Source organism: Marmota monax, unplaced genomic scaffold (assembly GCF_021218885.2).
Source record: "Marmota monax isolate L192 unplaced genomic scaffold, Marmota_monax_Labrador192_F-V1.1 WCK01_AAM20220418_F8-fsc00008, whole genome shotgun sequence".
NCBI classification, from domain to species: Eukaryota; Metazoa; Chordata; class Mammalia; order Rodentia; family Sciuridae; genus Marmota; species Marmota monax.
In genome coordinates, this window is record NW_026694432.1 from 9913604 (window position 1) to 9930671 (window position 17068).

The 17068-nt window shown below is 45.0% G+C and overlaps 1 protein-coding gene and 1 pseudogene across 6 annotated transcripts in view; one reads left to right on the forward strand and one right to left on the reverse strand.

Moving 5' to 3' along the window:
- Mycl (MYCL proto-oncogene, bHLH transcription factor) overlaps window positions 1-12202 on the forward strand; it is a 38878-nt gene extending 26676 nt beyond the window's left edge. For 2 of the 6 annotated variants that reach the window (XM_046468897.2, XM_046468898.2), the window contains exons 3-4: window positions 5825-6329; window positions 9305-12202. In XM_046468897.2, the coding sequence (XP_046324853.1) occupies window positions 5834-6329; window positions 9305-9903 (1095 nt within the window). In that variant the 5' untranslated portion in view covers window positions 5825-5833 and the 3' untranslated portion in view covers window positions 9904-12202. Of the gene's footprint in view, window positions 1-2869; window positions 3089-5323; window positions 5458-5508; window positions 6330-9304 lie in introns of those variants that run through there. The other 4 variants (XR_009224310.1, XR_009224311.1, XM_046468896.2 and 1 more) reach the window with 3 other exon arrangements.
- Window positions 12203-15010: 2808 nt separating this feature from the next.
- Window positions 15011-15742, reverse strand: LOC124075248 (programmed cell death protein 10-like; annotated as a pseudogene).
- Window positions 15743-17068: the final 1326 nt, after the last annotated feature.

The following is a 17068-nucleotide window of genomic DNA, read 5'->3' on the forward strand; positions in this document are numbered from 1 at the left end:
TGTAATTCCAGCACCTCGGGAGCCTGAAGCAGGAGGATCTTGAGTTCAAAGCCAGACTCAGGAACTTAGTGAGATCCTAAGCAACTCATTGAGACCCTGTCTCTAAATAAGAAACAAAAAAGGTATAGGTGGTTAAGCACCTCTGGGTTCAATCCCTAGTACCAAAAGAAAAAACAAGTATAAGTAAGGAAATATAGTCATAGTATACTTATAAAATCAAAATACTATGAGCATTTGAAAATATTTATTCACTTAAAAATTAATTAGTGAGGCCCTAAGCAACTTAAGTAGACCCTGTCTCAAAATAAAAAAAATAAATAAATAAAAAGAGCTGGGGATGTAACTAAATGGTAAAGTGTCCCTAAGTTCAATCTAAGTTCAATGCCTAGTACCAAAAAAAGAAAAGAAAAATTGAATTATAATCCTACTGGAAGAATAAGAGAAGACCAAGTATGGAGGGAGAGAAGGGAAGTATAAGAGCTATCTTCTTTTATTGTAGGATATCAATAGAAATTTTAAAAAAGATTATCTGTGTTGCTCAAAATATGGAAAATGTTAGGAAAAAATAAAACAGCTTTTGGGAGCAGGAATCAGAAGTGGCAAAGGCAGGACAGAAGACTGAGTTGTTGTTTTTAATATATATATTTTTTAGTTGTAGTTTACAAGTATACTACATTTCCTTACTTATACTTGTTTTTCCTTTTGGTACTAGGGATTGAACCCAGAGGTGCTTAACCACCCAGACCTTTTTTATTTCTTATTTAGAGACAGGGTCTCAATACCTTTATTTTATTTATTTTTATGTGGTACTGAGAATCAAACCCAGTGCCTTACACTAGCTAGGCAAGCACTCTACCACTGAGCTACAGTTCCAGCCCAAGATTTTTTTTTAATGTTGTCATATGTCTAGTTGATATTTTTAAAAACTATGCACATGTATTATTGTGATTAAAAATATGTTTTAGGGGCCTGGGGATGTAGCTTTGTGGTAGATCGCTTGCCTAGCATGCATGAGACTCTGAGTTCAATCCCCAGCACTGGAAAAAAAAAAAAGATTAAAGATATGTTATAGCTCTTTATTTTCTGTCATCTTTCTATGCTACCTAATGGTGCATATGTGCACATGAATATCCTAGATAATGTTCTCAATAAGATTGAAAATGTTGAGAAAAATCCTGGCGAGGTGGTGCACACCTGTAATTCCAGCAGACCCAGAGGTTGAGACAGGAGAATCGCAAATTCAAAGCTGGCCTCAGCAATGGCGAGGCGCTAAGCAACTCAGTGAGACCCTGTTTGTAAATAAAATACAAAACAGGGATGGGGATGTGGCTCAGGGGTCAAGTATTCCTGAGTTCAATCCCCCATACCAAAAAAAAAAAAATGCTGAAGAAAAGAGGCAAATGCCAGGGTTTGGATGGTTTTTGTTTTGTTTGCCTTAGGAATTAAACCCAGGGGCACTCTATCACTGAGCTATATTCCTGAAACTTTTTATTTTTTAAATTGAGACAGGATCTTGACAAATTGCCCAGGTTGGCCTCAAATTTTTGATCCTCCTGCCTCAGCCTTCCAAGTGGCTAGGATTATAGGTGTGCACCATTGTGCCAGGAAAATGCCAGGATGATATTAGACTGTGCTCCCAAGTCATTTTCCAATTTCTGAATATAATGCAAAATAAAAGATACATTGCTAATTTGAAATTATTGATGACTGTGGAGCTGGGAAAATTGTTGTGAGCCTCACAGGCAGGCTAAACAAGGGTGGAGAGACCATCCCCAGATTTGATGTGCAAAGGTCTTGAAAAATGGCAGAAAAATCTGCTCCCTCCTGTCAGTTTGGTTTCATTATACTGACAACGTCAGCTGGCATCACAGACCACAAAGAAACAACTCAAAAACATACAGGAGGGAAAATCCTGGGATTCTGTTTCCAGGGATTTAATAGATAATACAAATAAAATGCCTCTATAGACAAAAAAAAGTTTTAAGAAAAATAAAGGAAATTTTAAAGATTGCAGCTAAATTGGATATCCCTAGAGTAGCATTTGTTACCGTGGTGAATTTATCACCATTCTGGGTCCAGACATTAGCTCAGAAACCACAGTTGTTAGTCCTAAAAGCAGCAGCATCTCTATGGAACAGACACACATTAACCAGGCTCATGAGACTGATATTTCAAATAAGATGCCAATTCATTAATTTATAAGGGGAAGCAGGGCTTTGAAGCAGACTGGATCTTCCTGTTCACTGCTGAGTGCATTCACTCCCTGTGGGCGGATCTACATGGGGAACAGAATGGTTTATCAGAAGGGTTGCTTGGTGATCCAGAGCATGAGTGAAGTGGGGGATGAACTGAGTGGCTTCAAAGAATGATGCCTCCATCTCCCCTCTTCCTAGACCAGCATTTTTGTCCCCAGAGAGTGCTATGATGGAAACTGTGAATGATTACCTTGGCAACTCTCCCTGATCTCTGGCTTTTTTGGCTACCCACTCCCTCCTGACTGGCACTTTCTTTAGTGATATTAATACTTTTTTTTTGAGGTGGAGTGAACTATATTGCTCAGGCTAGCCTCCAACTCCTGGGCTCAAGTCTCCTTAGCCCCTTCAGTAGCTAGGATTATAGTTGTATGCCACTGTGCCTGGCACTACATTAATACCTTTAATCAGGCTATTGTCTAGACAGGGCCAGAGTGTTATTGTCTCCACCAGACAAACTGGCACATCTCTATGCTAAAGTGTTATAAGTTTGTGTTCAGTCAAATAGGCAACACATTTACTAAACACCCATGCATGATATACTAGGTTCTGTTCTAAGCTCTGGGATTATGATAGTGAACAAGACTGACATTTATCCCTGTCCTCATTGCCTCTAGATATCATCTACGAGAATGAGGAAGGGTTGCTGAGTAGGGGCTCCAGTGTAAAGAATATCCATTCTCCAAGCATAGATTCCAAGCCTCCCATGAATTTTATACCACAAATTCTCTCAATAAAGCAGTTTTCTGCTTAAATGTAGGTAAGGTTGGTTTCTCTCTTTTATAACCAAGAAATTTACTGATATCAAACCCATTCCAGACACCTCTGAACCAGAAAGCAAGTCACCAAAAGACAGGCCAATCCTTCTTTCTGAGGCTGTAACCAAATTTAAGAACATTTTCCGGGAGCTGGGGTTGTAGCTTACTGGTAGAGTTCTTGCCTAGCACATGTGAGGCACTGGGTTCAATACTCAGCATCACATAAAAAATAAATAAAATAAAGGTATTGTGTCCATCTTCTCTCTCTCTCTCTCTCTCTCTCTCTCTCTCTCTCTCTCTCTCTCACACACACACACACACACCCCATTTTCTGGGCTTTCCAGTTCAGCACAGAGCAGGGCATATAAGCTGTTTCAATAAAATATGATTGGCTGGGTAATTCAGTAAGTCAATTCATAAATATCTGCAAGAAACCCTTCTAGGTGCAGAGATTACAGAGTAAGTAAGGATTCCTGTCTTTAGGATGTTCCACATGCACCTTAGACCCAAGAACTCCAAACAGAGGGTGTAATCTTCCCTGCCTTCTCTTCCCAACTCATACATCAACTCACACCTGAAAGTCCTCTTCTCCAGCCTGCTGGCATGCCAATGTGAGTAATTTGGTGTTATTAAACCACAGAGTGGGAAGGAAAGGGAGGGAGAGCATGCAAGCAGGCAAAGAAAGGCACTCAACCACATTAGTGCCAGGTAGAGGATTCTATATGTATTGGCTACTATCCTTAGATTTATTGGCTTAAATCTCAAGACATAGGGTACCAAGATGGCAAACACTAAGGAATTACGTGTCCATCACACAAAGGAATTTTATGTTCATCATCTTGGTCAAAAATGGGGGCAAAGCTTTAAACAGCAAGTGGCTAAGCAAGGATTTGAAGGAAGTTTCTGGACTTCCAGATAGCACCAACTCCGTTGCACCGGGGATTGAACTCAGGGCACTTAAACCTTGAACCACATTTTCAGTTCTTCATATTTTTTACTTTGAGATAGGGTCTTGCTAAATTGCTTAGGGCCTCGCTAAATTGCTGATGCTGGCTTTAAACTTGCGATCCTCCTGCCTCATTCTGTTTTCTATTTTTTCTACTAGAAAAGGTTCAATGCAGTGTTTTTTGTTTGCTTATTTTGTTTTGTTTTTGAGGGAAGGGGAGGGGTGTAAGCCCTGACCTTTCCCTGAAGGAAAAATGTCGCAGGGGATGAGGGGATTAAGCCAGTGCTACTAGCCTCCCTCCTGGTGCAGTCCCCTTCCTTAGGTATTGTATCTTCTTAAACCTTCCTAAGTACCCTGTGAGGTATTACCATCCCCTCATTTTACAGGTGAAATCATAACCTAGGTTACGTTGCAGCCCGACGCGGTGGCTCATGCCTGTAATCCCAGCGGCTTGGGAGCCTGAGAAGGCAGGAGGATCGCAAATTCAAGGCCAGCCTCAGCAATTTAGCGAGGCCTAGGCAATTTAGTGAGATCCTGTCTCTAACTAAAATATAAAAAGGTCTGGGATGTGGCTCAGTGGTTAGGCGTCACTGGGTTCAATCCCTGGTACAAAAAAAAAAAAAAAAAAAGAAGGAGAAGGAGAAGAAGAAGAAGAAGAAGAAGAAGAAGAAGAAGAAGAAGAAGAAGATGATGATGATGATTACGTTGCAGGTTCCAAAGCCCAGAATCCCCACTACTTCCCTTCACTGCCGTTTGGGTTTGGGCCACCAAGCTAAAGAAATGAGTTAACGGGTGAAGAAGCAGACGCCAGAACAAGCCCAATTCGTGTATGCGTGCCGCCAGGTGGCGTGGTGGAAGTGCAGTTGCCTTTGCTCCCCCAACCCCCCTTTCCCCTCAGCCATCCCGCTGGTAGGACGCACCTGAACCCAGCGGGGTACGCCTGGGGGAAAAGGCTAGTGGGGTCAAGGCGAAGAGTAGCCTTATTCCCAGCCCAAAGAGGCCGGGAGCGGCTTATTCGGCCAGCCGAGATCCGTGAATCTAAGGATTCGCTGCTCTACCAGGCGACCCCGGGGCTGCATCACCTCGCCTCCAGCTCTGCTCTCCCCAGCGTGCAATTTATTTGGAAGCTACAAGGCGTAGAATAGAGCCAGGGAATGCAGCCAGGAGGTGGGGATGTCCCCACCTGTCGACTGGCGGGAGAGGGGCGGATCGGGGGCGGAGCTTGTCCCTTAGGACCCACCTCCCGGTCCCGGAGCCCGGAGCGCGCGACGAGATATAAGGCAGCCGGGAAACAATGCGCCTGCAGCTCGCGCTCCCGCGCCGATCCCGGGAGCGTCCGAGCCGCCGTGCGCAGGCGAGGCGGGGAACGCGCGCGCGCGGGGCGCGCTCGTGAGTGCGGGCCGCGCGCTCGGTGGCGCGCATGTGTGTGTGTGCGGGCTGCCGGGCTGCCCCGAGCCGGCGGGGAGCCGGTCCGCTCCAGGTGGCGGGCGGCGGGAGCGAGGTGAGGTTGCGGGTGGCCCCGGCACGGGCGCGGATCCTGGGGGAACGGGCAGGCTGCAGGCTGTCTTCTGGATACAGCGCGCCCCCGCCGGACCTGGCCGGGCCCTGGGAGCTGCGCTACGGGCGGCGCTGGCAAAGTTTGCTTTGAACTCGCTCCCTGTAGCCTGGTCCGCGGCGTTGTGATGGTCTTCCCTTGGCACTCTGACCCAGGGCCAGGCTTCCCGGGACGCGAGGGCAGGGCGCGGGCGGGCTGTATTCGGTGGGTTGGGAAAGGACGGGAGCCCCGCAGCCGCCTGTGCGGAGGGACCCAGGTTGCCTCTTTCCTCCGCCAGCACCTCAGTCAGCACGTCCCCCCTTCCCTCCCACAGGGAGCGGACATGGACTTCGACTCGTACCAGCACTATTTCTACGACTATGACTGCGGGGAGGATTTCTACCGCTCCACGGCGCCCAGCGAGGACATCTGGAAGAAATTCGAGCTGGTGCCGTCGCCCCCCACGTCGCCGCCCTGGGGCTCTGGTCCCGGCGCCGGCGACCCAGCCCCTGGGATTGGCCCCCCGGAGCCGTGGCCCGGAGGGGGCGCTGGGGACGAGGCGGAATCTCGGGGTCACTCTAAAGCTTGGGGAAGGAACTACGCTTCCATCATCCGCCGTGACTGCATGTGGAGCGGCTTCTCTGCCCGGGAAAGGCTGGAGAGAGCGGTGAGCGACCGGCTCACCCCCGGCGCACCCCGGGGGAACCCGCCCAAGGCGCCCGCCACCCCGGACTGCACTCCCAGCCTTGAAGCCGGCAACCCGGCGCCCGCCACCCCCTGTCAGCTGGGCGAACCCAAGACTCAGGCCTGCTCTGGGTCCGAGAGCCCAAGCGACTCGGGTAAGGACCGCCCGGGGCCATCTAAGAGGGGGGCGCCCCATAGGTGACCAAAGCTCTACCACTAAGGTCAGGCACTGGCTTTTCTCAATCCTTCTCCGTGGCCTCCCCCTTTTCTGCCTGAAGCTCCCTGTATAGCCCCTAGCAGTGTCTGTCTGGCACGTGGGTGTGTTGGTAAACAGTTTGGAGAAGTGGGGAGGGAGCCAGCGTCCCTCCGATGATGATTGGAGCCCCGGGGGACAAGGGAGACATGGTGAGGGTTGGCGCTTAGAGAGGACAATACTCGGGTTGGACTGTAGGGGATTTCTGTCCGTGGGAGGTTGGAAGGGGTCCTTTTAGAGTCACTCCAAGCTTGACGCTTTTTTTTTTTTTTTTTTTTTTTTTTTTGGTTTCCCCTGATATCCTTGGGAAACTCACACTCCCCTTGGGAGAGAAGAAACTGAGGAGCTTTTTGTACAAAGCAAAGCCTTCATTCTGTTAAAAACCTAGATCTCCTGCCTGCTTTACGTTAAAATGCCAATAATGCCCTCCCCCTGCACCTCCCACTCCTTACCACTTGTGCATTTTCATCATCACCCCGTGAGACAGGGGAGAAATGAAGGTTCCCTGTTAAGGGATGGAAAAAATGAGGCTGGGAGATAGGAAATTACTAGAAATGAGGCCCAGCTTCCTGCCATCCAGCCAACTTCTTTTCCTCACCCTCCATCCCAGTCAGGCACCACTTCCTTGATGATTAGATGATCACTTATCTGAGAAGGTCTACACTGTGCCTGCTGCTTTGGTCTAAGATAGAAAGGTATTCTAGTTCCTTTTCAGTATACCTGTGGGCTTCAACTACTCTCTTGCATTCAATAAATGTTCACTGGTCCTACTTTGTGCCAACCCTCTGGGCTTTGTACTGGGATCATGGTCCTAAAGCTCCAGTCACTCCTCCCCCATCCTGATGCAAGTGCAAACTTTGATGAGGGCAGACCAGAGCATCCTATGCCACCAGATTCTTATCCCAACCTCTTAGACACTTGTATCTATGAGAAATAGTGGAAAGACGCTTTTGTAGGGTGTAGATTGAGGCTAGCCTGCACACCTACGTAAATCAGGACAGAGAAAACTCACTGTAGCTTTTAAGAATAACTTTTATGTGAACATTTGAGAGGGAATTAGGGAATAGGGCATGGAAATTGTCATACCCTTAAGGAAGAAAATGAAGATAACAAGAAAAATTAAAAGTCACCCCCCAAAAGGTCATTTTTAACCTGCATTAAGGTCATTTTTAACCTGCTTTCTTGTTACACCCAAGAGGTTGTGTTTATTTAATGTCTGGAATGAGAATCTTGAGATCAATAAAGACGTATCTCTACAAAGACTGGTGGAGTGGTAAAGTGGAAAGAGTATTGTTTTAGAAGGCTAATTTTGAGATCCAGAACATTACAAAGGTGATATGTGAACTTCGTGATCCGGACCTCAGTTTCTCTTTTTGCAAATGAGGGGGTTGTACTTGTACTTGATTGTCCTACTGAGGGCTTTTACTGGGTAGAATAAGGTGCTACTCTCTGAAAAGGAGTATTGTTTATTACATTTTTTTTTCTTTTTTAGATAGAGGCATCCCAGCCATGAGGTTTGAAATTGAAGGTTTGGGATGTAGGGAAACCTCCTAAATCATTTTCTGACCTGCCCTTTAACCCGAACCTGTTTCTGGGCTCCTGGTTCACTCTCAGGCCACATGGCCTAGAACAAAATGCAACAGATTGCAAACAATGAGGGGGGGCGGGGAGTGTGATTGACGGCAGAGCTCAGCCAATAGGAGTTAGGGGCTGGGTAAAACAGCATTCCAAACACAGCCTAGCCAGCCAATCACAGGCTTTGGGGCCAGGAAGGCTGAATGGTCAGGTTTTATTAATGGAGAAATAATGCGATTGTCCACACAATGGAAGCCTTCCTGACAAAGGGGCTCAAGCTTCCTGATATGCAAAAGAGGCTGAGAACGGAGCTCTTCTGTTGTCGGATGGGAATGCATTAAGGTGGCCTTCTGTGTGGGGTCTGCAAAATGTGGAGAGCAGAAGGGTTTCCCCCCCAATTGTCTCTCCCTTGGTTGGGTTAATCTAACAGACCTTCTAGCCAGGGAAGGATAAGGATACATCAGGTGTCTCCAGATACCTGGTATTTTGTCAGGGTATCTGGGTCATTCTGCTGCTGCACATTCTCTCCCTCTGATGCAGGTTGCTTGGAAATGGTAGCTATCTTTGTGAAGTTCCTGCAGCTGTTCCCGACCTGTGATTATGATTCCAACTCTTCTAGTCCAGAAAAAGGGGTGGGGTAGGGGACCTATTAATGATGGATGACTTAGAAACCCATTGAACCCAGGAGCAAAATACTCCTAAGGGAAAACCTTTCCCTCCCCTCTGTGGGTGAGGAGGGATAGTTGTTGCTCTCCCTCTCTGAATCTTCAACTGAAAAGATGGCAGAATAGAGAGGTGGGGGAATAATAGGATTTATAACTTGTGAAAAGTAACAATTCCCAAGTGCAGGCTGTGCTGGGCAGGAACAAAGGGCAGCTCTGCCCACAGACCCCTCATTTACAATTCTGATGGGGCATGAAAGAGCCCGACTGGGGAAGATCTTTATAGCTAAACTTTGTCCCAGGCTGGTAGCTCTTTCTCTCTATCCCCTCAGTGGGGGAGGGGAGAGCCTTTGCAGACTGGGGGCTTTTGGCTTGGGTCTGCCTTTTGTTCTTATCTAAGCCTTGCTTTGCAAAAGGAAATTGGAGAATATTTTTCTTCTTACTTATTTCCCCTCCTTTCCTTCACTCTGCCCTTACCCCCATGAATCAGCTGTCTTTCTCCTCACTTCAATTTCTAGATATCTAAATTGGGAAAATGTCATCTATCTTCCTAAGTCCCAGCATAGAGAGCTAAAGCTGTAGGATCTACGTATGTTTCTCATGGGATGTATTTCTTTTCTTGATCTCTCCTCTTGGACAGAGAGTGAAGAAATTGATGTTGTGACAGTGGAGAAGAGACAGTCTCTGGGTATACGGAAGCCAGTCACCATCACGGTGAGAGCAGATCCTTTGGATCCCTGCATGAAACACTTCCACATCTCCATCCATCAGCAACAGCACAACTATGCTGCCCGTTTTCCTCCAGAAAGTTGCTCCCAAGAAGAGGTTCCAGAGAGGGGTCCCCAAGAAGAGACTCTGGAGAGAGAAGCCCCTGAGGAGAAGGAGGATGAGGAGGATGAAGAGACTGTGAGTCCCCCGCCTGTGGAAAGTGAGACTCCTCAGTCCTGCCACCCCAAACCTGTCAGTTCTGATACTGAGGATGTGACCAAGAGGAAGAACCATAATTTCTTGGAGCGCAAAAGACGGAATGACCTCCGCTCTAGGTTCTTAGCCCTGAGGGACCAGGTACCCACCCTGGCCAGCTGCTCTAAGGCCCCCAAAGTAGTGATCCTGAGCAAGGCCTTGGAATACTTGCAAGCCCTGGTGGGCGCTGAGAAGAGGATGGCTACAGAGAAAAGGCAGCTCCGGTGCCGGCAGCAGCAACTGCAGAAAAGAATTGCGTACCTCAGTGGCTACTAACTGACCAAAAAGCCTGACTCTTCTGTCTTACAAAGACAGTGTATTTTTTAACCTCCCTTTCCCCTTTAGTAATTTGCACATTTTGGTTACGGTGGGGCAGTCTGAACAGTAGATCCCAGAATGCATTGCAGCCAGTGCACACACAATAAGGGCTTGCATTCTTGGAAACTTTGAAACAGCTCTCCCTCTTTCCTGACTCATGGGAGTGCTGTGTCCTCTCTGGCGCCTTTGGCTTCTCAGCAGGCAGCTGACTGAGGAGCCTTGGGGTCTGCCTAGCTCACTAGCTCTGAAGAAAAGGCTGACAGATGCTATGCAACAGGTGGTGGATGTTGGGGGTGGGGGGGTCCAGCCTGCATGAAATCTCACACTCTGCAGGAGCTTTAGGCTAGGAAAGGATGCTCCCGCTGGTGTCTCTGGGGGTGATGCAAGGACAGCTGGGCCTGGATGCTCTCCCTGAGGCTCCTTTTTCCAGGAGACACACGAGCTGTCTTGGGTGAAGGCAAGCTCACAGACTTGAACAACATGGACCATTACCTCACTGTCAGACACTTTACAGTACCTAAAGAGTGCAAACCTTTAGTTTATATTATGATGTTAGGGGACACCTCTCTACTTACTCTGAATGCTGCGACCTTGAGAACATTTAAAAAGCTTGGCCTCAGATTCTTTGTCTTAGAGCCCTTTGGACCCTCTCCTCTGAAGGAGGGACCTTTCTGTCCTTACTTAAAGGACTTTTTTTTGACTCATTCTGCTTTTGTTATGCAATGGGCTCTATAGTACCCTTTCCCACAGGTCAAAATATTTCCTCCAAGAAACAGGAAAATGGATCCTGGCTTGGGGCCTGGGAAAGGCTTGGAGTCCTGGCCCATGAACTTGTTCCCTGCCCAGGTGTTTTCCAAGGGGCATTTGAGGCCCATCATGGGATCTTTTCTCAAGGCAGGTATAAGGCACCTCAGAAGGAAGCACTCTGTAACTCTTCCTCTTTCTACCTACCTGCCTCTCATCTCAATCCTTGACTCCGTTTGAAGTTCTACTGGAACTGTGCAAACCTGTCCTTCTCATGCAACTCCAAGGAGCTTGCTGGCTTTGTAGCCACCAACCTGGTTCCCTGCTAGTCTGACATGAGTCAGATCCTTTTCCCAGAATCTGGGCCTTACTGAGGTTCTGAGAGCCATTAGGACTCATCCAGTGCTCCAGAAGGTGGACTTATTTCTTGGTGGATCTTAAAAGCGCCTGCAGGAGCTCTGTTTAACCAACCATAATGGATTTTGCCCCAGCTGGACTCTCTAGCTCTAAGTGGAATCCAGGTGCAGCCTCCAATCTGGGAAAGACACCCAACCCAGCACATGTCATGTGGGCAAGCACAGGAACCCCTAAGCCTGTCCTGGAAGAAGGATCAGCCTCTCTGCTGCCCAGGACAGCAGGTGCCTTCTGGCTCTGTGTTTGGAATTGGGGAGGGGGGAAGGAAAGCACAGTTTGAGGCTCTGTAAAACCAGCTGCTATTTCCAAACCCACTGTCCACAATGGTTTCTTTCTGAGTTTGCTTCCTGGCCTCAGAATCCCAGTGGAAATTTTGGAACTAGCCACTCTACCTTGTGGAGCAGGATTTTCAGGAGCCAGCTGACTTCTGGAATTGTCTTAGGAGGACAGGTGGGGAGGGGAGTAGGTTACTAATGTCTCACCTTGATGGCTTGTGTTTTATAAGCTGCTGCTGGGTATTATGCTGGGGTGAGTCTTTTTTTTTTTTTATACTGTATTTTTGTATGCATTTTGCAAAGTGGTGTTAACTGTTTTTGTACAAGGAAAAAAAAAAAAAAACTCCTGGGCAATTCTGTTGCAAGGGTCTGATTTTATTTTGAAAGGCAAGTTTACCTGAAATTTTGTATTTAGTTGTGATTACTGATTGCCTGATTTTAAACTGTTGCCTTCTGAGACATCTTCTAATAAAAGATTTCTCAAATATGTTAGAGTTGTGGCAGCTTATGCAATGCCAGTCCTCCTGAATCAAGAAAAGCTATTTCAGGGTAGCCACAAGTGATCCAGATGGCTGCATTTCTCCAATCATGTTGCTAACCTGGTCATTCCACTCTGGGTTCCTAAAATGCCATTTCAGACGTGTCTAAACAATGTAGGCTCAGTACTTGGTGAAAACAAAATTCTCTTGTGAATTGTAAAGAGTGCTGAATTTGTAAAGTAGGCTTGAAATCCCAGCACCACCACTGCTGTGGCCTCTTATCTTCGCCTTGCTGAATGCTAGTTTCTTTATCTTTGAAATGGGAATAAATGCTATTTTCACATAGTGGTTGTAGATTTCAAATGAAGTAGACTTCCAACTGTTTTCTGAACTATAAAGCCTTATATTCTTTATGTTTTTACTTTTTTCCAGTGTGGGGGATTGAACACAGGGCCTTGCATATGATAGGCCTTGCTTTACCATTGAGATATATCTTACTTAGCCCCCCCTCCGCCTTTTTAATATATATATTTTTTGTTGTTGATGGGCCTTTATTTTATTTATTTATCTATTTATATGTGGTGCTAGGCCAGTGTTGTACCACTGAGCCACAACCCCACCCCTGAGGCCCTTTTTTTGTTTGTTTTTGGTACTGGGGATTGAACTCAGGGGTGGGACACTTAACCACTGAGCTACATCCTCAGCTTTTTAAAATTTTTTTATTTTGAAACAGGGTCTCATTAAGTTGCTGAGGGCCTTGCTAAGTTGCTGAGGTTGGCTTTAAACTTGCCATACTCCTGCTTCAGCCTCCCAATCTGCTCTGATTACCTGCATGCGCCTCTGCGCCTGGCTAGCTCGGGTCCTTTTTATTTTGAGACAGGATCTCCTTAAATTGCCCAAGCTAGCCTCAAATTTGTAATTCTCCCGCCTCAGCCTTCCAAGATGCTTGGATGGGACTATTTTTGTTTAGAGGTGTGATGACCTTTTGATGAGATCTTTTCAGTAACTCAGAATTTTCATTGCGACATGACTTTTTTCTTCCTCTATGAATGACAGGAAAATGAAGGCTTTCTTTCTTGCCCATATTTTTCATAAACTTGCTGTAAATGCTACATGGGAGAAATGATCACTGACTTTTCCTCATGGGGCACTGCCTATGTCTAAGTATTCTGCTCACTCTTTCACATTATGCCCCACCAAGAGTTGCCAGGACTAAAGATGAGCAAACTGAGGTCTTGGGAGTCAACAAAACTAACCAAGGTCACACAGTTATACTAAGTGAGCATGTTGGGGTTTGAATGCAGCTCTGCCTATCTCCAGAGCCAGAGGTCTCAGCCACTACATTATAATTATCAGCTTGCTTGGTCAGCATAGGGTGTGTGGAGGAAGTAAACATGGAATTCTATCACTTTAAACTACTTGCTGGAACTGTCTTTGGGGTCATTGCGCCTGCCACCTATTGAGATGAAGTAGAGCAAATGTTCTATGCCAGCTACTATGTAGCATTTGTTGCAGGGTTTGGATAGTTTTGCTCCAAAGAGGCCCCCTCTAGGACTGAAAATCAAAACAAAACAAAACAAAAAATTTGCTGTTTGGAAAGGTCACCAGCATTAAGGTGAGAGGCCTCTTGGCCTCTACTAATCCCACCTTATAGCTGGGACCCAGGTTGGTATTACTTATCTTAACTCCTAGGGTCAAGAAGCTACTCTCATTCCTCATATTTATAAGGTACCCCTCACCACAACCTGGTAAGTAAGCAATATCTGCCATATGGAACTCTCATACTCAAGGAGTTTTCTGCTTCAAGTATCATAGTCAAATCTGGATCCCAAGCTGCTCAGTCTCTTATCAGGTAAACTTTCCACTTGACCCCACACTACCCCTACTCACAAACTGAGAACTGAAGTGGATGTTTTATAAAAATAGACTTAGAATAGTGGAAAACTTTTCTTAAAACTCCCAATTTGTTAATTTTTTTTTTCAGTACTAGAGATTGAACCCAGAGCATGCTACCACTGAGTTACACTCCCAGCCCTATCCTCCTTTTTTAAGGCCATTTATCTTCCTTTTTTTTTTTTTTTTAAATGGGGATTGAATTCAGGGCTTTGCATTTTGCACATTTAAAGTGAGTATTCACCACTGAGTTATATTCCCAGCTCAAGGCCTTTTATCAAGAGACTACTAATTTGTAAGACTTTCTCCCTTTACTGGACCTCCACAGAATTCACGGGCATTCAATAAAATGGCAGAGACCCTTGGGGACAGGCACTGATGCCAGTTGTTTGCATATCTTAATCCTTAAAATAACTAGTGAGCCAGTTGTGTCAGCCCCATTTCACAGATAAGCAAACTGAAGCTCAGATATTTAAACCATTTGTCTAAGCCCACACAGCTAGTACCAGCTGCCTGGCTCCAAGTTTCTGCTCCTTTTGAGTCAACTCTGCTGAGAAATGATTGGGAATAAAGCCATCTCCTGGGGGGAAAGGAGAGTGTTTCTGGAATGTGAAGTATTTTAAGCTCCTTCCTAGCTCATTTTTACAGACTCCTACCTCTATCTTTGTCTGAAAATAGCCAGGAGTTTATTCCTGGGCTTCAGTGAACAATTTCTACAAATTAGATTGGTCTCTGAATAGTACACCTAAGGGACTACATGCCCAACTTGGCATGTAGCCAATAAGGAGTGGCTGAGCAGTCATACTTGATATGGGAAAGAGAGGCCATCCTCTCTATTAGCCAATAAAAGACTAAGGTGCCTTCTTTTTTTTTAAACAGATGCAAACTATTTATTGAATATTTGCCACCAAATATTGTTAAATACATTATCTTGCAGCATATCGCTTTGAAGTTAAAATGTCAGAAACAAACACCACTATTTACAATTCTTTTAAGGAATGTTATATAATGACACATTAAGGCATAAATTCTTTTGGCTTATAATTCTTTAAAGAATGATAATAGGAAAAGTGATGCAAAATCTTCAGTGTGAGATTATGATTAAACTACGTTTTACAAAAATATGGTGTAAAATGGCGATAATCCCATTCAACATCCTGGATTAGATCCCTTCAGGAGGGACTGATAATTTATACAAACTTTAATTTACAGATTAAGGCAGTTTAACACTGCCACTGAGAAGTACATCTCTCACCATATTCAACTTTCAGTTTTGAAGGTCTGAAGTATCAAGTTGGTTTGATGAATTAGTCGGTTGGCACTTATGAACATATTTATTGCCTTGCCATCTTTAAAATATGTTTTCAGAGTATCGCTGAAACTTTTGGAGTACTTTACAAATTCTTTCTTTTTGGTTCAAGTGCCCTGCTGTTTTGGTATTGATATTTCTTGAAGACATTATTCACTGTATCAAGAAGTTCTTTTATTGCTATATCCTTGATTGTAGAAACCTCACTCTGTCATTGATCTCATCTGGGATCTTACTGAGAATCTGTTTAAGTGTTCATGCCTTTTCATTTAGATCCTGGAATTCTGGCTCTGGTTGCTCAGTCATATACTCTTCTATATCATCAGCTGCCATTCGAAGAAGAGACTCTGTGAAATTAACTTCTACACTTTTTCTCTCTAAAATTTTCATAATGATGTCTTGTGTGAGACCTGGATTTTCTTTTTCAGCCTTAATGAAAGCAGCTCTCAGTGTCTGAGCTGCAGACAAATTTACTCTTTCTAGCTCATTGAATACAGGATACATGACTGCATAGAGGTGCATAGAAACATAGAAGTGGTCTCAGTTTCACTCTTCATCTCTTCCATTGTCATCCTCATTCAAAAACCAACTACAATAGAAAAAGCAATGCTAAAATGCAGAGGAATCTTCATTCACTGCAATATTTCTTCTCTTTTTGTGGATTATAAAACAGCTGGGCACAAAACATATACAGACCAGCACTAAGGCACTGACTTCACTTCCCACCTTTGGAGCCCTCTTCAACTCCCTGATCAATTCACTCCTTTGACACTGGAAGGACCCCCTAAGGTGCCTTTTTAATTCTGTCTCTAATGGCAATTGTTTTGGGGGAACTGAGACAAACTAAACTATCTTAGATGAGCTGAATTTGTCTGAAATGCTTCTAAGGTCAGGATATTCCAGAATATTCACTTTAGAAGGGGAAAAGAGGATGAGGATACCTTTATTGATCTGGTAGGTGTTAGGAGTGACAGATGTTCCTTTCTAGGAAAGAAATAAACAGTTGAAGCTGTATGTGGTGGTTCATGCCTATAATGTCAATGATTCGGAAGGTGAGGCAGAAAAATCACAAGTTTGAGAACAGTCTCAGCAATTTAGCATGGTCCTAAACAACTTTGCAAGACACTGTCTCAAAAAACAAAAAGGACTGGTAGGGGCAGGGGTTGTAGCACACATGAGGCACTGGATTTGATCCTCAGCACCATGTAAAAATAAAATAAAGATATTGGGTCCACCTACAACTAGAAAGTATATATATTTTTTTAAAAAGTGGAGGGACTGGGAGTTTGTTTCAGTGGTTAAGTACCCCTGGGTTCAATCACCAGTAGGGAGGAAGCAAGCAAGCAGGGAGGGAGGGAGGGAGGGAGGGAGGAAATAAAGAAGAAAAAACAAAAAAGAAAAAACCAGTTGGGAGACGATTGATGACTGGGTGACTGGGGAGGAAGAGGAAGGTATCTAAACGTGCCAGCTAAATCTCCCTTGGTGTGTGGGTATTTCTACTGTAAACCCAGTGGGCTGCTTTTGTTAATGTCTATTTATTTAGAACTACTCACACCAAAGAGATCAATTGTATTAATGTTACCAGTCCCTTGGCAAGGAAATGTAAACATGTTCTTAAAGTCTCTAATCAGGCGTGTTATTAAACGATTAACCTCAGTGCCAGGGGTCCAGTATGTGCCTGGATTGCCTTTAAACCTGCCGGAAACAGTATGGTTAAGTGGTCACCCACACCCAATTGATCTCAGTTCCAAGTCTTGACTGTGCAGTTTTCTAGCTGCATGACTTTGGGCAAGTTATTAACCTTGTTCAGCTCCAGTTTTCTCATCTATGAAATAGGTATAAATAATAGGACCTGCTCTGTTGAGTTGCTGTGAGCAATGGTAAGTGCTCAGCAAATGATTAGTCTTCTTTAAACCATGTTAACAAGTCACACCTAGAATACAGATTAAAGTGATGGACAGAAAGAATTGTCAAAACAAGAAATCTTCCCAGAAGGAGAATTTAAAGCA